The sequence below is a fragment of the Gigantopelta aegis genome, chromosome 3 (genome assembly GCF_016097555.1).
Source record: "Gigantopelta aegis isolate Gae_Host chromosome 3, Gae_host_genome, whole genome shotgun sequence".
In the NCBI taxonomy this organism is placed as follows: domain Eukaryota; kingdom Metazoa; phylum Mollusca; class Gastropoda; order Neomphalida; family Peltospiridae; genus Gigantopelta; species Gigantopelta aegis.
The window spans coordinates 85,621,324-85,645,554 of NC_054701.1; the positions used below are offsets into that span (position 1 = coordinate 85,621,324).

The following is a 24,231-nucleotide window of genomic DNA, read 5'->3' on the forward strand; positions in this document are numbered from 1 at the left end:
CTAGCTGATATTTCTAGGCCTACATTGATAATGATTCCCAGGGACAGTCTTCATTACCTATTAGCCTAGAGGGAGATTTTTTTTTTTTTTTTTTTTTAATTATTGTTATATTAATAATAATAATAATAATAATAACAATATAAATTGGAAATCTGAAAGTTCAAATCGTATAGGACTTCTGAAACTTGGTACTATGATTCTCTGGAGCGGTCTTCCCAAACTATTAGTCAGATATTTTAGAATTTTAAAATGGAAATTTAACATTGAAAAATTGAAAGTCTATCATTTAGAGTTTTTACTGGGTAGTTCTGAAACTGTAGGCTCTACAGTGATTATCAGAAGCAGTCTTCATAAACTAATAGAGACGTATTTCGGAACTTTTTTATTTTTTATTTTTTTTTAAATTTAAATTTAAATATTTTAAATTGCTGTTTAACATGGTCCATTCCTTGACGTGGTGAGGTGGCTTGTATATCTCAATGACCCAGACAGCTATGTCAGGAGTTTCGGGTCCTGTTAAGAATACCTAAGCTGGATTGGTCAATGGCTAGAGACGGGACTGATATGGACTAAGGGTGCCGTAACCCTAACAGAAAGTGAGAGGTATTTGGCCACAACGTGCACTATAATAGACCACAATACCATGCATTTACAGCTATTATGACTACACTTAAGTCGTCAAGCGAACAAAAAGAAGAAAGAAAAAAATGTTTTACTTAACGACACACTCAACACATTTTATTTACAGTTATATGGCGTCAGACATATGGTTAAAGACCACACATATTTTGCGAGGAAACCCGCTGTCTCCACTACATGGGCTACTCTTTCCGATTAGCTGCAAGGGATCTTTTATTTGCGCTTCCCACAGGCAGGATAGCACAAACCATGGCCTTTGTTGAACCAGTTATGGATCACTGGTCGGTGCAAGTGGTTTACACCTACCCATTGAGCCTTGCGGAGCACTCACTCTTTTTTTTTGGATGCAATTATTAGGCCATCAGTGTATTAAAAATTCAATATTTGCAAGTTTTTATTTGTTCCTGAGAACCGCCATCTTGGATTTCAAAATGGCCAACATTTCCCTAAGGAGGGGGTACAATCTTTAGTTTAGGGGGCAGGCTCTAATGGAAGGGGGTGAGGGACATAAGCCAGATTTTTTATCTTTATATAGAGTAGGGAAAAACTAAAAACAAAACAAAAACAATGCGTTTTCGTCCGGGAGTAGTGGGCATTGGCCCTCCCCGGTTCCTGCGGGCCATTTAGATAATACACCTATTATTACTAGGTCACAGGACCTCATTTACATTGCTCTACATGACTGAACTGTCAAAAATAATTCACATAATTTGTCTAGTTATAAATGTCGAAATTTGTCTCATAGGCATACAGTTTTAATTTAGATAATTCTTACACTTCACACATGGGATATTCTAAGGTGGTCTTTACACTGAAGACCACCACCCCACGCCACCCACCCCCTTTTACAAGATATATAATTGTTTTTATCCCGCAACTTTACAATAAGAGTGGAGAAATCATCTTTATTCCTTTTGATATACTCCAACTAACAAACGTGTTAACAGTATGACATTTTCTTCATGATAATTCCTGAATATTAATATGTCATACAAATAATATATATATATATATATATATATATATATATATATATATATATATATATATATATATATATATATATAATTATACAGATTGTATTAAAATCAGAACAAATACAATAAGCTTTCGAAATATTTATTTCTGCAAACTGATTAAAAACATGATTTGTACAGTACAAATACTGTATATGAAATGATTGCTAACAAGTTATTAAACTACATAATCACGTCCTAATCGCAAATAATATTATTACAATATCAGCGACTTTAATTAAAAAAGATAGTATTGGTAAAATATCAAAGAAATGGTAAAAGAAAAGATGACAAAATTAATTTAAACAACAAAAATCCAAACAAACCAACCAACCCCCCCCCCCCCCCCCCCCAACAATTTGAACAAACTAAACAAACAAACCCAAAGACATTTCCACGACAAGATGTTTATTTTAGTTCTTAGTTCTAAATATTTCTTCAAATATTGATCCAGAAATATGACATTAGAAGAAGTTTGCTGGCGTGGCGGTCTATTTTTAAATTAAAAAATCATTTATGACGTGCAACCGTTTAAATATAGACTAGTTATCTGACCGTCTGTGACCGAGCCGGACTAGACCATTACAGAGAAGGTGTGTAAATCATACAAAATTTACCTGTGCACTACAGGACAATACTGCTGCACATTGACACTCGGAGTTAATTTTTTGTGTAACGGGGGCATTTTAATCTGTACATGTTTTATTTTGTTTATTTCAGTTTACAATTAGTTATAGTTCACCTGACTCTTGCACACACTTCACTATCGTTCGCGTCACGGCAATCGGCACCTACGTTTTCAGCAATAACTTTACTTCTAAAAAAATAAATTCGCTCCTATTTTTAAATTTTTGAAATAATTTAATTTAAATTAAAAGAAACAATAGTTATTTTTTTAAATTTCCAAAACGTTTTTCCTTTTTTGACTATATGTCGACCCAAACTAAAATAATCAAGAAAAAAAAACCCGGATTTGTTTTTAACGAAATTTATAATAAATAAAGAATTCATACAACGTATTAAAATTTGTCCTAAGCCTAAGGGTTGAGTTTCATGAATTTCACACAAAATTTCAGATATCGCGTTTTCGTCAAAATCTTCAAAACACAACCACCTTAAATTGTAAGATATGTCTACAACATAGTAATTTAATTAAAGTTTGTGGTTGCTATGGTTATGAAAATTACCGTGGAAAATTGCTAAAAAATCGAAAATTGTCTAAAAAAAATATTTTCTTTCGCTATTTTTTTAATTTTTAGAAATAATTTTATTTAAATTCACAGAAAAAAAATATTGTTTTTGTTATTTCCAAAACGTCGATCCAAACTAAAATAATAAATGAAAAAAACCTACTCAAGACTGCTAGCTGTTTGTGGTATAGGCCCACGAAATGCACAAAACACACAACTCGTCCACACCTTACATCAGCAGCAATGGTATAGCCCACGCATGTCAGATGTTTACCGGACAAAAGACACACAAAAAACACCTTCGTGTCGTTTATAAGACAAAAATTACAAATATTACACATTTAGCATAATCTACAATCAATCCCAAAGTCAGAGCCCATAAAATCGAGAAATTGATACATTTATTTACAAACTTTGACGTTTTCACAAGTTTGCAACAGCAGACATATGGAGTGCGCATGCGCCGAGAGTAAGAAAGTTCGTAAATTTCACTTTTTTCAATTAAAAAATGATGGATTATAATCTGCACCAATCAAAAAAATATTTACACTGATTGCTCGGCAAGTATCTCAGGCATTAATTGGCTAGCGAACTGGGATGAAACCGCCTGTCAAAATGTTTGACACGGGGAATCCCTTCGAGTCTCCGAATTTAGCAGGGAATCCTCAAGCTTTTCCATTAGGAATGAAATTTAAACGATTTAAAAACATGAAAAATGACGGTGGTAAAATCAATCAAAAAAATATAACAAACTATTTTCGGGTAGAAAAATTATTAAAGTTCCATATTCTGAGCGAACTGGCTCACGATCGCCGTTTTATTAAAATAAAAATGGTGTTGACAGTGAAAAAGCCAGCGTTAAAACGGTTACACCATTGAATTTAATTAGGTCAGCGCTCAGTGAGCAAACTTCTTCTAATGATAATGTCCTCAAAACAGTTTTCTCTCTGCCAATTAGAATCACTGGAACTCGTACTCCTGGGTACGATAAATAAAGGAAAATAAACACTGAATGATTTGTGGATTCCTTGTGACGTATACAAATTACAGTGAGGCTGATATAAACTATCTCTGATGGCTGTGGTTAATTAGTGACAGTTTCTCTGTTAGTTCAGTGGACGGAGCACATGAATGTTCTTGTGTACAAGTCTGCCAGGTTATACATTCTCACAGTTCGGAACTGAATTGGGAGACATCGTTGTTATGACTGTCGGGGCGGGTATCGAAAGGGTTGCATGTTGCCGTGTCGTAATAAATAGGTTTACCACGTGGGCGTGAACGACACCTAAAAGAAGGAAACAAAGGAATGGGTGTATAATGACACCTCAGCAGATTTAAAACTACCAGGATTTGATCTCTAGCAGGGTTATTTCCACACTTGAGAGAGAGAGAGAGAGAGAGAGAGAGAGAGAGAGAGAGAGAGAGAGGAGAGATAAAGAGACAGAGAGAGAGGGAGAGAGAAGATATACAGAGGCAAAGAGAAAGAGAGAGAGAGAGAGAGAGAGAGAGAGAGAGAGAGAGAGAGAGAGACAGACAGAGACAGAGAGAGAGAGAGAGAGATACAGAGGCAGAGAGAGAGAGAGAGAGAGAGAGACAGACAGAGAGACAGAGAGAGAGAGAGAGATACAGAGGCAGAGAGAGAGAGAGAGAGAGAGAGAGAGAGAGAGAGAGAGAGAGAGAGAGAGAGACTGACACAGACAGACAGATAGAGCGAGAGGTGCAGACAGACAGAATGTAAGCCGAATTATATTAAGTGTTTGGTAATAGACGCTGGAAGATGCTAGCCGATGGTAGAGGATTATTTGATGCTTGATATTTGGTAGAGGCGATCATCTATGAGGTGTGAGGTTTACCGAGTACAACCATTAACCTTTGTTTAGTTTCTTTAAGAATATATTACTCTGCAGCTATTCTAACATATTCAAAACAATATGAATACGAAAAAGTTTGTTTGTTTGTTTAACCATATGAATACAAAATATCAGACATATTTTGACAATAATACATAATATTTCACAACATATGTTGAGCAAGTCGGTCAAGTGCTGTGCGTTTTGTGACTTTCCACTGTTAACAATGTTAGCTGTTACTTACCACATAACAGTGGTGAAGATGGAGAAAGGGACAAGTATCGTCAAAACAACGATTGTAGATATGTACCCTGTAATGTAAAACAAACAGATCTAGTGTTTTTGACATTAGAGGTAATGTTCAGGGCCGTACCTAGTGGGGTGACAGTATAGAGAGGGGAGTTTGCCTTCGCTCCCGATATATAAAACAAAAGGGATTTTTTTCTTGTTTTTGTTTTGTTTTTTTAACTTTTTTTGGTCTATCTGAAGGGCACCCTATATTACTGTGCCCTAACTCCGGTTTTTACTAGTTGTTTCTAGGTACGGTCCTGCTGTTGTAATATTACACATATTTTACGCATTCTCTCGCTCTGCACATGACAATTTGATTTTGTATATAGCCTAATATTAAATTAAACGAATGCCTTTATAAAACGATAACAACTGAACATTATATACTGATATATATATATAACCTGTTCTTTTGTATGTAGTTTGTGTCAACTGAGACGTTTCAGAAAATAAATTTGGCATTAGATGCGACTTAATAATATTAATAAACAAACCAGACTGTATGGATTCCTTTGTCTTGATGGGTATCTGCGACGATTCTAAATAATAATAACAGCAATAGACTAGTAAAAATAATCATAGTAATAAGAATCATCATTGTCATAATCATTATCATCACCATCACCATCATCATCATCATCACCATCATCATCGTCATCATCATCATCGCCATCATCATCATCATCACCATCATCGCCATCACCACCATCATCATAATGATAAAAGAAATCGCATTATTCAATTATTTGAACGAGAAGGATTAAAAATTGAACGATGAGAATGCTGTTTTTATGTTCAAAAATAAAAACAAGAAGACTGTTCTGTAATGTAGTTTTTAATTTAAGAAAAAACCCAATAAGATCAAAACAAACCGAAACAATATTTAATACTATAATTGTGTGTGCTCACTTTTTTCGCTATTCAACTTTAAAAAAGTAGAACATTTTATTATAAATCACTCGACATAATAAAATGCTTTTAATAAAGAAAACCAACGAATGTTCTTACTTCGAGTGATATTTGAAGACGAGGTGAAAGGATTAACACTGTTGGTGGATCTCGTGGTAGGCGGCATACAGACACATCCTTTGTTTGTAGTTGTTATTTTAATAGTGCTGTTTATATAATCTGAAAAGAAACATGAGTTCGTTAAAAAATAGCAACATTTCACTTCTTTTGTTTGTTTTTTGTTTTTTCCATTCACAAAACAAGGGTTGTTACTTGAATCAAGTCTAAAACAACTATTGGACGATAACAAATGTAATCAGAGCATGGTAATAATAATTTAAAAAACCCACAACCATAACCCCCCGCCCCCCAAAAAACCCCACACCAAACAAACTAAAAAACAAACAAAACAAAAAAGAAAGAACCACCCCCCAAAAAAATCCCCAAACAACCCCCCCCAAAACAAAAAAACACAAACAAGACAACAAAAAACACAACAAAAACAACAAAACAAACAACAAACAAAAACAAAAACAATCCCCCCCCCCAAAAAAAAAAATAAAAAAATAAATAAATAAAGACGCAAACAAAACAAAACAAAACACTCTTTAACTTTTTTATGTTTCGAAGGGACGCAAATGCCTCTTTCCCCCAGATTGGGCCTTGACTGCCAACAACACCAACTAATCAGCAAGACACTGGTACAACTCGGCACACTTTTTGTTTGTAAGAAAGGAACGTGTGACATGTCCTGGATCTATGTATGCCAGTGGGTAAATCACCATTTTTCATGTGCGCAGTTTTGGGCGCGGGCGCAGAATTGCAGATGCGACAAAAGTAGATTTTATGATTGTCAGTTTAGTAGTGTTTTCATATGTTCACACTAATATTATGCGACAGCCGTTCGGTAAAAATCAGTGATGGATTCAATCTCCTTAAAAGTTTCTTTTGCTTAACGACACCACTAGAGTACAGCTATTGGATGTCAAATATTTGGTAATTTTGACTTAATATTCTTAGAGAGGAAACCCGCTATATTTTTCATTGAATAGCGAGGGATCTTTTATATTCACCATCCCAGGATATATTCACCATCCCAGGATACCACATAGGCCTACCAAAGCCTTGGATATACAAGTCGTGATGAACGGGCTGGAACGAGAAATATAAACCAGCCGACGAGGATCGATCCTAGACCGACTGCGCATCCGACGAGCGCTTTAACACCGAGATACGTCCCGCCCCCTCTCTGCCTGCCCTTTTTAATAAAGAGATGAAAGGAAAGTGATCGAACAGCCAGTGTAAAGCAGGACAATATCCGGGTATTACCGTAGGTAATCGTGGGTTCGTGGGTCGTACTCCCACCGGTCACACGCTGCGGTGTCGTTGTAGAGGTGTTAGACAGTCGAGGACAAGCTGTCGCTAAAATGAACAAAATTAAAAATTAAAATATTCAAGTAAAGCGATATTTTACTGTGTCTTTTTCCTATGGTTATTTCAACATTTGTGGCACGCAGAGAGAGAGAGAGAGAGAGAGAGAGAGAGAGAGAGAGAGAGAGAGAGAGAGAGAGAGAGAGAGAGACAGAGAGACAGACAGAGAGAGACAGGGAGAGAGAAGGAGAGAGGAGACAGAGACAGATACAGAGAGAGAGAGAGAGAGAGAGAGAGAGAGAGAGAGAGAGAGAGAGAGAGAGAGAGAGAGAGAGAGAGAGAGAGAGAGAGAATCAGTTGTCGCCACACAGGTTACACATTTGTTACTCCTACCAACAACAAAAATATCAAGCATCTGTTATATACACTTCATGACATGACCTACCTTGGTCACACCTGGGACCGCCCCATCCCCTCTCGCACCCAGATGGACACTGTCCGGTGAGACTGTGGCACACGGCGCCATTTTTACACTGTCCACATAGTTTGCAGCCATCACCGTAGGTTCCAGGATCACAGTCTAAACACGAAGAAATACGGTAACTGAATACTACAAAGCATAACCTCTCCCCCCCCCCCCCCTCTTTTCTTTTTGTATCGTTATTTTTTTTTACTAATATGAATAGGGGACGTTCATAATTATCAACAAAAAAGTTAAAGTTTGTTTTGTTTAATGACACCACTAAAGCACATTGATTTATTAATCAATTTTGACATGTAGTTTTAGAAAGGAAACTCGCTATGGTTTAATGTCCATTAGTATCAAGGGATTTTTTTTTAAATATGTCCCATCCCACAGTCAGGATAGCACACAGTATTGTCTTTGATATGTCAGTCATGGTGCTCTGGCATGCAAGAGTAATAGGCCAATGCGCCCGCCGACGGGAATCGATTCTAGACCGACCTTGCGTACGGTTTGTCAAAACGCGTAGGAACAATATCGGGGGGGGGGGGGGGGGGGGGGGGGGGGGGGGTGGGGCACAGTCGCTAGTGCAGGGGGTGCAAAGTAAATAATGGGGTGGGGGCACAAGTAAGATTTTAATTTTGTTTTTATATAGAGTAGGACAAGAGTAAGGGAAAGAAACACAGGCCTGTGAACATTTTAAAACATAAGCGTACGTGACAGCGGAGTGGAGGTGGGATGTGGGGGAGACACAGGCCTGTGAACATAAGCGTACGTGACGGCGGAGTGGAGGTGGGATGTGGGGGCTAGAGCAAATCATCAAATTGAGCTGGTCCGAAACCTTTTCACCATGTATTTCCATCACTCTAGCCACACTATTAGTTGTAATCCATGTAAAAATGCGTAGTGGTTCGTTTTCTAGCATATATAAATGTTTGGCAGTAACGCGCTAATATGAATAAATGTTGTTACCCAGATTCTGGCATTTTCGTTCAATTCGGCTAAAAACTTTATGTTAAAAGTGTAAGCATAAAACAGTGACGTCACTAGTTAATGCGTGTGGCACACTCCTAAGATTCCCTCCTAAAATACTTTTTTTCCTACTAGTAAATGGAATTAGTTGGTTGTAATTTTTATAGACATATAACTGAAAGTATAAACTTTATGTTTCAAAGCAAATATTTATAAATATTTTTGGCGGTAACCGCCATTATTGCAACTTTGAGGTATCACTTTTATTATATCAATGAATCTTTGGTATGATTCATATATGAAACTAAATGATTGATTGATTGACTGCTATCTTAACCTACGTCTATCACATCTATTGCCAGTCCAGCTTGGTTTGCACTGCCCCCTACAGTCGCCTGTTACTTTGTCGCACTCTCTCCCACCCTTACACTGACCACAGGGGGTGCACTTCTCGCCAAAAGTCGCATGCGGACATCCTGAAACACATACAAGAAAATTCACTCAGAATGATGGTATTATTTAATTACGTCTTTCAGGTGGGTGGCTTTCTTTCATTGGTCGATCGCGAGTAGGAAGATAATAACGGAGGGGAGCATACGGGAATAGCCACGAAAATAGCCGATTTAATAAGCATTGCCATTTCATCGGTTGCTATGCAATCGGCTATTTTCGTACGAGGCACCATTGGACATGTTCATACTAAAATTCTTATATACCTACACTGATATAACTTCTCCAGGGGCGGAAACAGGATTTTTCCTGGGAAGGAGTGCAACGTTTACCGTATTAAGGGAACGTTCAACGTTTAAAGAGAACACGTTTCACTGAAAAGTACAGTGCACTAGCATGCATGCATTAAATACATACATTATATCGGGGAACTTAGAAATTCAACATTGCGTGTGTATGCGAGAGAGAGAGAGAGAGAGAGAGAGAGAGAGAGAGAGAGAGAGAGAGAGAGAGAGAGAGAGAGAGAGAGAGAGAGAGAGAGAGCGCGTATATGTGTATATGCATGCTGGTCTAATAAGCTTACACTAATTCAACCCGAGTTACATAAAACATATTGCATCCTTCAACCCGCTAGTACCAGCCATGTTGTCGTTTATAATTTTGTGAATTATCTTACATTATTAACACTTCTGTGATATTAATTATAGCCCAAACAGACCTTGGTCACACTTGTCCATCCTCCACCCGGGGCTGCATCCCGTGGGACACCCCCCTGTGATTGGATCGCAGGTTGTCCCTGAGACACAGTGGCCGCAGATACTTCTACACTGGTCGCCGTATTTACCCGCGGCGCAGGCTGTTTGAATATAAATACATTTAACACATGAGGATGCCAGTAATAACTATACGGTAGTCTCTTATATACTCTTTAAGTAGGGGAACTCTAATAAGAATTTACAATTGCCAAAATTGTAAGGTATATTAGCTGTGGGGAATGGTTATATGATAATAGTGAATTTATTGGGCAAACATTACAACCGGTAGTTTAGTATTACAGTAGGTTTTATGATCACCAAAGATCTTGAAGGACGACTGGGGTCAGAAGTGAACTTTGAAAGTTGACGGGGTTTTTTTATCAGTAATTCGCAAATTTAAACAATAAAAATGACTAAAAACAAAACAATAACAATTGTATGATCAAAAGAATGAAAAAGATTGACAGAAATAATGTTCCACAGTGATTAACCGACCTTCCTGGAAATTGTCAAAATCCAGAATGACACACCACGCATGTGTACGGGGCACCTGCGTGACGCATGTGCAAACTATGGAATGTGTTTCGGTGTGTTGATAAACAGACCTGACCCCGTGATTACAAACCTTAAAGTCTAAACTTTAATAAAGTCCAGACTTTAACTTCATGGCAACGCCATTCAAATAGCATTGCGTTAAAGTCTGGACTTTATTAAAGTCTAGACTTTAAGTTTTATAAGCACGGGCCCGGAACGTTCTTTACTAGGATGTATTTGGTCAAAACATATGCTCGGTCTAATAGAGTTCCCCTACCTTTTTGAAGAGTATATAGTTTGTCAATGTTAGGGATTCTCAAAGTACATTTTCATTAAAGATAAAATCTTCAATCTGGTTTGGATTCAAGAGGGCTGGTATACAACAATGCAGTTAAGATTATAAATCAGAGGTAGAATTGACCTAGAGTCAATTATGAAAACACTCACTACTAGGAGGTATAAATGCTTTAATTCATTATAAAGTAATAATTAGTATGAAGACCAAGACAATACAAAAATCGAATATCTACACAAGGCAAACGTCACTTTGTCAAATGCCCTTTTCACTCTGCCTTGTGCGAAGATACATTACTCCTTATATATATCGCAATAACAGGGTTTTTTCGTTCAGATTGTGAGATGAAATGTTTAAATTCTAAAATCTTTCACATTCGATTTTACCTTGGTCGCATCTAGCACCAGTCCAACCGACCTCACACTTGACAGGGCAGTTACCGGAAACTGCGTCACACCTCGTGCCATCCTGGCAGTGCCCACATGGCTGACAGCCAACCCCGTATGTCCCTGGACGACACGCTGTGGACGAAAGGGGTGAAATAATGCTTATATCCAATTAAGGTTCAAACACGCTGTCCTGGGCACACACCTCAGCTATCTGGACTATCTGTCCAGGACTTGGATATAAAAAATCCTGGAATAAGTATACCAGGCGATGGGTCGGGATGTCAACTACACCTCCACCCACCCACCCAAGTGCTGGAGAAAATCCTCACGTTCGGGCTAAAACGACGGAGATGTTCGGGCAAAATGAGCTGGCCTGAAAACATTTCACAATGCATGTTCATCATTCTACTCACAATATCACTTGTAATCCATGTAGAAATAATACGACTCATTTGGAACTCTATATATAGCTGCTTGGTAGCAATGCAAATATGAATAAGACTAGTATTGTTACCCACATTCGGGCATTTTTGTTTTCAATTCGGGCTAAAATCAGCATGTTCGCCTACAAAAATGAGAGCCTATACTGCTAGTCAACGTACTTAGATAATGAACATGGGTATAGGGCGTTAGTGAGTTAATTCTGCAGACGTAATTGTTCATACAATGAGTAACTGTATGCTCTATAAATAAAAGCAGTGTTTTATCTGATATTGTTTAAGGTGTAAAATCTCTGGTATGTTGTTTGATAATCTCTGGTATGTGTTTTGAAAATAATATCACCCATTCGTTCGCCACAGAACTAGACTTACGTTTGTTACATTTGTCACCCGTCCAACCCGAGGCACATCCCCTTGGACAGGCCCCACAAGCCTTGTCACAGACTGAACCCTGTTTGCAGTGACCGCATTGCTTACAACCTTGACCATAGAATCCGGAAGAACATTCTAGAAAACAACACAAATTACACGTGAATTCGTAGGATGATGCGAATATAGAAAGATGATGATAATGGTGATGATGACGATGGTAATGCTGGTGATGATGGTGATAATGATGATGATGATGATGATGATGATGATTGACACTGATTACGGTGTTACTGCTGCTGCTGCTGATAATAATAATAATGGTGTTGGTAATGATGATGGAGATGATAATGACGATGATGATGCTGGTGGTGATGGTGATAATGATAATTATTATTATTCTGATGTGCCATAATAATTACAATGATGTTGATGACAGTGCTGCTGCTACTGATGGTAATGATGATGATGAAAATAACGATGATAGTAATAAGTAAGCATACATTACCCTTGTCACACCTGTCGCCCTTCCATCCTGGCAGACAGCCTTGTGGGCAAACCCCACTGGTAAAATTACAGGATGTTCCACAGGCACAGTGACCGCAAGCTGACGTACAGTTCTCACCGAACAAATTAGGAGGGCAAACTACAAAACAGAAAGAAGCAGAATATAATAGTTACCAGACTAGAAAACTAAACATGACCATTCAGTGACTACATCTGATTTGTTCTACGAATACAAAGACTACCATACAAAGACTACCATACAAAGACTACCATAGAAAGACATCATATATAGACCAGTGCATTGCAGTTTTAAAAAAACATACTATTGTAAACGTAATATGTATAATATAAGCAGGTGTGTATACCACGTGTTTTCACAAAAGAAAGAAAGCTTTGACATCGATCTGAACTATATTAGGTTGTTTTCTTGATTTGTCCTTTAGATTCGTTTAGCGAATAGTATTTCGTAACCCAGTATAGAGTGGCTCATTACAGTTTTATAAGTTATATTGCTTGTATGTATATACTGAATTTTATTTTGTAATGGGATGAGACTTTAGTAAACTGTCTGTCTGTCTGAATGTCTGTCTGTATGTCTCGTCTGTCTGTCTGAAAGGTATTCTATTCAGGTATATTATCCTGGTTGTTTGCTTAGTATAATTGCTGTGGACAGTCTGATAAAAGGTAACAAATTCTTCGAGTTGGCCGCATTTACCTATCTAACACACATCGAGTAAGTCAGCGTGCTAGATATTAGACCATTTGTTTTTAATTTACCTACATTTGTGATTCCAGATAGTAATTTAATGTTGTCTTTTTCAATTTGTTTTTGTTTTTTAATGCTGGAAATACGAATCCCTGTACCACTGATAGTCGACTTCAGGTCTGCAGCCTTACTGACAAATACCGGCCTCGTGGCGTCGTGGTTAGGCCATCGGTCTACAGGCTGGTAGTTACTGGGTTCGGATCCCAGTCGAGGCCTGGGAGTTTTAATCCAGATACCGACTCCAAACCTGAGTGAGTGCTCCGCAAGGCTCAATGGGTAGGTGTAAACCACTTGCACCGACCAGTGATCCATAACTGGTTCAACAAAGGCCATGGTTTGTGCTATCCTGCCTGTGGGAAGCGCAAATAAAAGACCCCTTGCTGCCTGTCGTAAAAGAGTAGCCTATGTGGCGACAGCGGGTTTCCTCTAAAAAACAGTGTCAGAATGACCATATGTTTGACATCCAATAGTCGATGATAAGATAAAAAATCAATGTGCTCTAGTGGCGTCGTTAAATAAAACAAACTTTACTTTACTTTCCTTACTGACAAATGATCGTCCCCCCCCCCCCCCTCCGCTGTAATAACGGCCATCATGCACATGTATATACCTCCCTTACCTTCCTGACACAGATCACCAGACCATCCCGATACACAGCCTCCGGTACACACACCCGTCACTGTATCGCACACCCCACCCAGGCACTTCCCGCACTCCTTACAGTCATCTCCATAGGTTCCGTTTGAACAAACTGAAAAATAAATCGTAACAATTCAACACCCAGAGAGGTCAGTTGTCTGTATCCTACAAAACTAAAATACATTATATAACAAGACGTTTTCAATTTGGTATGGCTCTTTTAGGATGTATTTGATACTGTATAACACACGTATGGCCCCTTATATCTTTGAAAGCTCAAAGTTGTAAATCACCATTCACTTTTGCATGTATTTCAAGATGATTTTTTATGGCAGAATATATTCGGCAAAATCAGAGAAAATGATCGAGAAAAAACGTGACTGCTATTTTTAGGAAGTACCATCGCTTAATAACTACAATGCAAAACATCAATAACGGTTGACCACAAACAATTTTAGTTATCCACACTTAAAACATATATAATTGGCAGCTTACCATGTGCACAGTTGTTATCATTTAGTAATAAAAAATAAATAGTTATCCACATTAAACCATATACAATTGGCAGCTTACCATGTGCACAGTTTTTATCATTTAGTAATAAAAATAAATAGTTATCCACACTTAAACCATATATAATTGGCAGCTTACCATGTGCACAGTTGTTATCATTTAGTAATACAAATAAATAGTAATCCACACTTAAATCATATATAATTGGCAGCTTACCATGTGCACAGTTGTTATCATTTAGTAATAAAAATAAATAGTTATCCCCACTTAAACCATATATAATTGGCAGCTTACCATGTGCACAGTTGTTATCATTTAGTAATAAAAATAAATAGTTATCCACACTTAAATCATATATAACTGACAGCTTACCATGTGCATAGTTGTTATCATTTAGTAATAAAAATAACAAGTAACTTCAAACTTTAAATACTATAGAGGTCAGCCTACTTGAAATGATCAAAAATGATTTAAAAAGAGCAGTTAAAAAAAAAAGAAGTTTCGACACAGGTAATGATGGCGTGGTATTTCAAAGTCGTGCTAAGGTTTTGAGACTTAGCTTGAAACTTTTACAAGCAAGAGGTGTCACAATTTTGGTTCCCACAATTGGTATGTCAAAGGTCGTGGTATGTGCTGCCCTGCCTGTTGAAAGTACATATAAAAGATAACTTTCTTAATTTTTGCTTCGAAGACAAATGTTAGACACCCAGTTACCGATGATTAATTAACCAATGTGCTCTAGTGGTGTCGTTAAACAAAACAAACATTAACATCACTAAATTCTGTTTGAATAAGCGAAACGTTACTAAATCCTAAGTCTAGACTTCATTCAATATTTTACAAGGACGAAAAATAAAATAAAGTTTGTTTTGTTTAACGACATCACTAGAGCACATTGATTTATTAATCATCGGTTATTGAATGTCAAACATGTGGTAATTTTGACATATATAGTCTTAGAGAGGAAACCCGCTACATTTTTCCATTAGTAGCAATGGATCTTTTATATGCAGCATTCCACAGACAGGAAAACACATACCACTCCCTTTGACCAGTTGTGGCGAACTGGTTGGAAAGAGAAAACACCCATTCAGTTGAATGGATCCACCGAGGTGGTTCCATCCTACGACACAAGCAATTCAAGCGAGCGCTCAACCGACTGAGCTCAATCCCGCCCCTCCCACAACCTAAAGACTGTATAGTTTCTCAGAGGTTGGCCAGGATCCCACCGCTCCAACCACAAATTGTTAGCACCCCTCCCTTCTGGATACTCACGTAGGTCACAGCGCTCCCCTGTCCACCCTGGTTCACACCCTGCACACCGTCCATTATGCTCGTGACAAAGAGTTCCATATTTACAGTGTCCACAGTCCGAGGTACAGTCGGGTCCAAAACTTCCAGATGGACACTCTATGAGTTAATTGGAAAAAACAACAAAACAATTAAAGGCACATGTTCCGTTATAATCATTGTATGTACTTATGGTTGAAGCGTGTAATATTTTGCCTGGCATCGTCATTTCTGTATGTGCAGAGTGTTCAAGTTTGTTCTGATGTGTATACAGGCTAAAGACACGTGTCTTCATATGACTGTTTCCAACAGTGCATCACAATTGGTCAAAGGCCGTAGTATGTGCTTTCCTGTCTGTGAACAGAACAAAACTTTATTCACTCAGAACTCCAAACGGTGAGATGTTTACAAACATATATATATATATATATATATATATATATATATATATATATATATATATAATACAATGGCGGCTGCTGATTTAAATATACATGCATATATATATATATATATATATATATATATATATATATATATATATATATATATATATATCATACACAAAAGCTAAGATATATTAGTTGAATAAATCTATGACAAAGGTGTTTCTTTTAATACACTATTAATGACATTAAGAAACGTACATAGTTTCTTTATAATAGATAATTGTTTTGTGTTAAAGAGCTTGTGTAATTTAAAAGTGTTTGGTCTGTTGAGGTAATATTTATTTAGGTAGGTTGATCTTTCATTAGTAAAATGTGGATATTGAAATAGCTAATGAAATTCATCACCAACTGTAATTTTGCAAAGAGGGCAAATTCTATTTTTTCGTTCAATATTTTACCATCTGCCAATTGGAAGATAATGATTGCTGGTTCTGAATCGACTATAAATAATGCGTATTTTTTCAGGTAAGTAAAGAAGGTAATTTTTACAAGCATGCACCGATTTAAATATTCTATAAGTAATACATTTGGAATAAGTGTTACTATTTTCCTTCTAGGTTTGTCTGAATTGATCTTTTAAACGTTCAGTAACTAACTTACTAAATGAGTTCTTATTTGAGACTGTCTGGTTTAACCAATAATTTCCCAGTCCTTATTTATTTAATATATCGTTTATATTACTTAACCATTTAAATTTTGACCCATTTTTAGTGCTTTCACTAATCATTGTTTTGTACAGTATATATGATATTTTAGAGGCCTTTACTGTGATCAACGAGGCCCAAAACTGAGCATTCTAATTTGTATCTTAATATCTAATGGGAATACGCGTAATTCCCCATAAATCATGGGCAGTCGGGTACTCATTCTTAGCCTTAATAAGTCTCTTAGAAAATTTAGCTGTATTCTTTCTATATTTTGATTATTATCGAAACCCCAAACTTCCGAGGACTATAACAGTAGAGGGACAATGGTATTATCAAACAAGCGTAGTTGGCGGTCTGTTGTTAAATTAAGATTTCTAATTCTCATTTTCAGTAAGGTCATACCTTTATTAGCCTGTGCTATTAAAGATTTGTTTACTTGGATAAACGATCCTGTTCTAGTAAATATAATGCCTAAGTATTTATAGCTATCAACAATGTCTAATTTAATGTCCTTAATGTAGAATGATTTATTTTTGGGTGGAAAGTACATATAAAAGATCCCTGAAATGTAGCGGGTTTCCTCTGATGACTACGTGTCAGAATTACCAAATGTTTGACATCCAATAGCCGATGATTAATAAGTCAATGTGCTCTAGTGGTGTTGTTAAACAAAACAAACTTTTCCCCCCATATGACTTTTTGGTACGTGCCAGAATCTTAGTGACAGTCTTGAGTGTGTCTTGAGATATTTCCAACTAACAGAGCTTTTCAATGAAACACACTACATATTCATTACATTTTCTTCTCTAGAATACCGGTGTGCCTAAATTCAATGTGTTTCTCATCGTGTTCATTTATGTAAAAGTTCAGTTAATGTTACTACTTAATATATATTTCATATTGTACGTACGAAATTATTGTGAGGTAAAATTAAGTTTGGACTACTACAAACATTTTCGACGACCAAAATAACATTGTGTGTACAGACAATGATATTCTAAAGAAGGAAATGTATTTAAGGTGTAATTTACTCGTTAAAAAGGCTCTGTTAGTAGGAAATATCTTACAAATGCAGGACAATTTCTTTAATACATTTGTGTTTTAGAAGATTAGTTTACTGTTTTATGTCCCTAAATATACAACAGTTGATATGAGAGAGAGAGAGAGAGAGAGAGAGAGAGAGAGAGAGAGAGAGAGAGAGAGAGAGAGAGAGAGAGAGAGAGAGAGAGAGAGAGAGAGAGAGAGAGAGAGAGAGAGAGAGAGAGAGAGAGAGAGAGAGAGAGAGAGAGAGAGAGAGAGAGAGACAGACATAGATTAAATATAAATGACAAAACACACAAAACATTACCAACATATATTCTCCACACAACCTTCTGTCCGGGTGATATGAGGTGTAAATAATTCATTTTCAACTTTGTCATGTGACTGGAGGACATCAGTGGTTTGGTCGACATGTTGGTTCCTTCTCTCACCTGCAACGAACCTATCTCGTTCCACGTCACTGTAAACGTCTTGAAAGAGGCGCAGTCCAAGACTCGCCTTTCTGTTTTTGCCTTCGACTTGCAGGAAAAACAACCATCGTTGATGATGGATGTTGTGCCGTTGCCGCTACCGCCAAGAAGTATCTCGTAGTAGTTACCACTATGCACGTCAATAGCCGAGATGTTGGACAGAAAGAGGTAAGCGTTCCTGCAGCCCATGATGTCCACAGTGAGGGAATGTTTCCCGGTTACTGCAATACCGAAATCGTTGGTGCGGACCAGAGACATCTTACCAGATGTAGTTAGCGTAACATAGCGACCTGCACGAAATAAACGTTACAGTGAAGACTAGTGTTAAGCAACGAGTAAGAGAGAATAGGAAAGCGAGAGAGAGAGAGAGAGAGAGAGAGAGAGAGAGAGAGAGAGAGAGAGAGAGAGAGAGAGAGAGAGAGAGAGAGAGACACACACATACAGAGAGACAGAGAGGAAGAGAGACAGAAACAGAAAAAGAGAAAAAGATTAAGAGTGAGAGAGAAAGACAGAGACAGTGTGAGAGAGAGAGAGAGAGAGAGAGAGAGAGAGAGAGAGAGAGAGAGAGAGAGAGAGAGAGAGAGAAGGGGAGGGGGGGAGGAGGTTCGTAGCGGTCTTTAAATTCCTTGAAAGTCCTTGAATGTGCAAAAGTTATTTTTAGATCTTTGCAAGTCTTTGAATTGTAATAAAAGTCTTTAAACGTCATTACACTCTGACAAATCATAGCCAAAGCAATGATGATATCTTTTACAGCTACATGCATTTGATATTTTCCAATTACAAGGTTTAATCTGTCATGATGCATGTAAAAAAGCTAATTTGTTTTTGCCATGTACAGCAACGTAAACGAACTGATTTGGTATTTTTATCGCATTCTATTGTCTTTGACCGCTGTGTAAATTTTTTTTGAAGGTTTTTGAAAATAGAAGGCAAAAGTCTTTGAAAGTCTTTTAATTTGTTTGGTCTTTAAGGCTATGAACCCTGAGAGAGAGAGAGAGAGAGAGAGAGAGAGAGAGAGAGAGAGAGAGAGAGAGAGAGAGAGAGAGAGAGAGAGAGAGAGAGAGAGAGAGAGAGAGAGAGAGAGAAAGAAAGAGAGAGAAGAGAGAAGGAGACAGAGACAGATACAGAGACAGACAGACTGACAGAGAGAGATAATCAGTTGTCGCCACATAGGTTATTACTTCCGAAAAACGGCAAGGGAGATTTTATATGCATGTTTCCATAGACATGACATCACATATCACGTCCTTTGGTGTACCGACCACTCGTGGGGCATTGATAGTCACGGGAGAAGCCTCAATCCACGATGGTCCTCGATCCTGATCCGATTTCAATCGGGGAACCGTGGATCACATCACGACGTAGCTTACAAATATATTAAACATGTATTAATGAATCACCAAACACAGAACTGAAAAGCGTTGACGTTGCGCACGGTAATGCTATTAATTTTTAAATGGTGGGGGTTCAAATTCCATGCTTTGATTTTCTTAAGGCTAATTACTTAGATATTACGTAAACCTTCATTTTGTTTTCAGAAACAAATATATTTGCTCATTAACATTTTGGTTGAATCTCGGTTATTAAAGGATAAAAATAGGAAATATGTACACTGATTTACTGACAAACGTCGTATGTCGATGTGAAATTTGTAACATTTACAGACGGTCTCCTTTGCTTCAGAAAATGCATGCAAAAATGTTGGGTTCTGGGTGAACGACATTCATGTCGTATGATTTTAGACTGAGGGAAATTAAAAACACTCATGTATGGCCAAAAAATAGCAAGCAAGAATATTCAACTAAACGTGTAAATATGAACGAAAATGACATAACAGTAAATACAACGGTTAGCTTGGTGGCCGTAATTGTAATTACATCTACAATATTTTTATAATATTTTAAAGTTCATTCTTTGACTATTAAGATGGCTTAAAAATAGTAATTCATTTTATAATTTATTTTCAAGCTGTACTCATTGCCAGGTCAGACAGAAATGTCCGAATACATTACTCTACAGGTACCTCAAACAAAATGGAAGCCATATCCTAGTTAGACTACCATTTATACCATAAGCCTCACCTACATAATCTTTTATTAAAACATGTATAGAATATTAATTCTTTGAACTCGTGATATTTATTTTTTCTACAGATATATACCGGCCTCGGTGGCGGAGCCATCGGACTAAAGGCTGGTAGGTACTGAGTTCGGATCCCAGTCGAGGCATGGGAGTTTTAATCCAGATACCGACTCCAAACCCTGAGTGAGTTCTCCGCAAGGCTCAATGGGTAGGTGTAAGCCACTTGCACCGACCAGCGATCCATAACTGGTTCAACAAAGGCCATGGTTTGTGCTATCCTGCCTGTGGGAAGCGCAAATAAAAGATCCCTTGCTGCCTATCGTAAAAGAGTAGCCTATGTGGCGACAGCGGGTTTCCTAAAAAAAAAAAACCAGTGTCAGAATGACCATATGTTTGACGTCCAATAACCGATGATAAGATTAAAAATCAATGTGCTCTAGTGGCGTTGTTAAATAAAATAAACTTTACTTTTTTCTTCAGATAAAAATGCAATTTCCAGGTGTTTGTTTTCTGTTATGTTTTCAGTTCTCTATCAAGTATATGTGTAGCCTTTTAAATCAAAATAACGATTTTTCTACATGAAACTGTTTTTCATTTTCTTTACACTTTTATGTGTTCTATTTGTATTTTCAGGTGGTTGTGATTTTACCATAATAAATTTATTACCAAATACGTAGTCGAAGACACTGTCCAAAAGGTACCCGAACAAGTTTGAATTGCAGTGTTCTACGCGAATAGCAGCATAACAAAACAGACACAAACTCTGAATATTGTTGTTGCATGACAAACATTTAAAGAATTGTCTGGAATGGGATTAAAGTTAACATTTGTCGGTATTACCTGCATACGTCAATATTGGACAGATGCACAGTCCCACCATTAGAATCAACGAGCAATGTCGGACCAAAGACATCGTGTCGTCTGCAAAAATAAGAAACAATAAAGAAAAAAAACCCATGTTACAGATTTTCGAAGCTACCTACGATATTATAGTGACGTTGTAAGGTCGACGTGGCCTACGGTGGTTTTACGATATCGTAGCATTAAAATAACATCGAAAATATGGTCACATATCCCTAGGTATGCTGGGAGATGGTGTGTGTGTGTGTGTGTATGTGTGTGTGTGTGTGTGTGTGTGTGTGTGTGTGTGTGCATGTGCGCGCGATGTATGTAGAACTAGTAATTGAGTACGTTGTTAAAATTACATATAGCAACAGAAACAACTCTAAATAATTTAATATATAGTTTTCTCTAACATTTGAAGTTACAGCTTTAACTATAACAAATAAACAGTCACATACACACACACACACACACACACACACACACACACACACACACACACACACACACACACACACACACACTATATCATACGCATGTAGACGCACCTGTTTGCAGAACACAGGACTGGCCGTAAAGGTAGATTTTGTAAATACCTGTAGCAGATAGCCTTACTTATTGAACACACAGTTGTTTCAGAAACGCCTGCTTCAAACACCTGACAGAGAGGTAAAGCAAAACGACGGCCACATGGCCAGTCTTGTAATGTAGAAATGTTTTTGTTTGTATACTTTACCTGCAGTAATTAAAAAAGTCAAAAAAAAAGAAGAAAAAAACAAAAAAGAAGAAAAGAAAAAAAGAAGACACAATAAAAAACAACAACCCCATACCAAAGAACCTCGCGTGACTTCGTCGAATTTGGTATAACTTGCAAGTTGCTTGTTTGACCATTTTCACACTTTGTAACTACACCTTAAGCTTACCATAGCAATTATTAGTCACAAGGTATATTATGTTCAAAATGACGACAGATGCAGAAACAAAACAAATAAATAAGCACCCCGTAACTGAGTTAATCCGTTGCAGTGATCTCTTAATTGGAGAATCAGACATTCAAGATGATGAGAATGGTCCAAATCCTGTCAAAGACAATGAGATCAGCGTTTACAAACATGAAAGATGACGAGAATGGTCCAAATCCTGTCAAAGACAATGCGATCAGTATTTACAAACATGGAAAAATAACGTATCACAGTCATCAATAGGCAACACTTACCGATTATACAAAGAACAACTATTTTTTGAAAACTATATTAATAAACTACGTCTAACCATTTACATATCCGTTGAAACTGGACGCTGGAATAACATACTTATAGAAGATAGAATATGTACATTATGTAATGTAACGGACATTGGCAACGAGTTCCATTATATTTTCAATTGCAATTTGTTCCATAATCCAAGAGTCCAGTTTCTACACTCATATTATTACACGCGACCAAGTGCTTATATATTTAGAGAACTAATGGAGAATAAATGAAATAGTACCCTATAGAAATTAGCATGTTTCATAAATATAATAATTAATGAATTCAAACGCCCTTGACTATAAACACCATTAAAACCAAAAATATTTAATAAAATATTACCATTATGTACTGCGCGTACGTTTAACAATCTATTCGTTTATAAATACTTGGGTACCCGTATATCTGTATTAAATATATGTAGTATTACATAATATATTGATATGTGTGATTGTATGTTTTTGTGTATGTATTGTAATTAATTTATTTACTGTCAACTATCTTGTCACGTGTATATAATAAAATGTTTATGTATATATTCCTCCTATGCCGTGTGCAACGGTCCGAGTGTAAATAAAGTGTTACAAATGAGCTGAACGAATATTATTATTTATTTATTTATTTCATAAAAATATTGTTTGACATATATGGCATCAGGTCAGGTTAAAATGTTTTACGTGCACTTTCAGAACAAGCTGTTGTAGCGCACGCCTGTCCAGGGCACAGGTGCCGGCCTCGGCCGGCTCCTCCGTCCAGGACAGAAAAGAAGTGGGGTGGGGTGAAAGGGAGAGAGCACCACCCGACCGTAGCCGGTAACAGGCGGAGGGTGGTATGGTGCTATGGAATTTGGAATGTCCCGTAGGATTAAGCCAAAGAGAATGGGTGCGCACTTTTGATGAAAGAATCCAGGCGCAATTTTGAACGGTCAGCCTAAAGATAAAAATAGGGAGCTAGGTATAGTTTTAGACATTAGTCAGCTGATAGTAGCTCATATATGGAATATTTCTGAGCCCCTTATATATCAGTATTGCCATAAATACACACATATACCAACGTTCGTTACAACTTATTGTTCTCATTTCGATATTTCTTAGGGACCTATTCGACAGTAATAAACATAGTAGTGAAACAACAACAGTTTATTTTGTTTAACAATACCACTAGAGCACATTGATTTATTAATCATCTGCTACTGGATGTCAACCATTTGGTAATTCTAACATATAGTTTTAAAAAGGAAACCCGCTACATTTGTTTCCATTAGTAGCAAATGATCTTTTATATGCACCATCCCACAGGCAGGATAACACATACCACGGCCTTTGATATACAAGTCGTAGTGCACTGTCTGGAACGAGAAATAGCCAAATGGACCCACCGACGGGGATCGATCCCAGACCGACCGCACATCAGGTGAGCGCTTTACCACTGGGCTACGTCCCGACCCCAGTATAGTAGTGAAACAACAAAAACAATACACACCCTAGTGGTTAGTATGAGAGAAGTCTATGTAATGACCGGCCTCGGTGGCGATGTGGTTAAGCCATCGGACTACAGGCTGGTAGGTACAGGGTTCGCAGCCCGGTATCGGCTCCCACCCAGAGCGAGTTCTTAAGGGCTCACTGGGTAGGTGTAAGGCCACTACACCCTCTTCTCTCTCACTAACCACTAACCAACTAACAACTAACCCACTGTCCTGTACAGACAGACCAGATAGCTGAGGTGTGTGCCCAGGACAGCGTGCTTGGACCTTAATTGGATA

At 37.4% G+C, this 24,231-nt stretch overlaps 1 protein-coding gene across 1 annotated transcript; it reads right to left on the bottom strand.

The window, feature by feature from the left end:
• Positions 1-2,024: 2,024 nt before the first annotated feature.
• On the bottom strand, positions 2,025-18,552 carry LOC121368900 (multiple epidermal growth factor-like domains protein 10). The gene is made up of 15 exons (XM_041493657.1): positions 18,132-18,552; positions 16,913-16,932; positions 15,673-15,805; positions 13,865-13,996; positions 12,481-12,618; positions 11,976-12,110; positions 11,161-11,295; positions 9,909-10,046; positions 9,082-9,216; positions 7,751-7,885; positions 7,264-7,356; positions 5,995-6,114; positions 5,481-5,525; positions 4,940-5,006; positions 2,025-4,130 (listed from the first exon to the last, which is right to left on the bottom strand). The coding sequence occupies exons 1-15, from the start codon at positions 18,550-18,552 to the stop codon at positions 4,013-4,015; spliced, it is 1,965 nt and encodes a 654-aa protein (XP_041349591.1). The 3' UTR covers positions 2,025-4,012.
• Between the last annotated feature and the right edge of the window lie 5,679 nt (positions 18,553-24,231).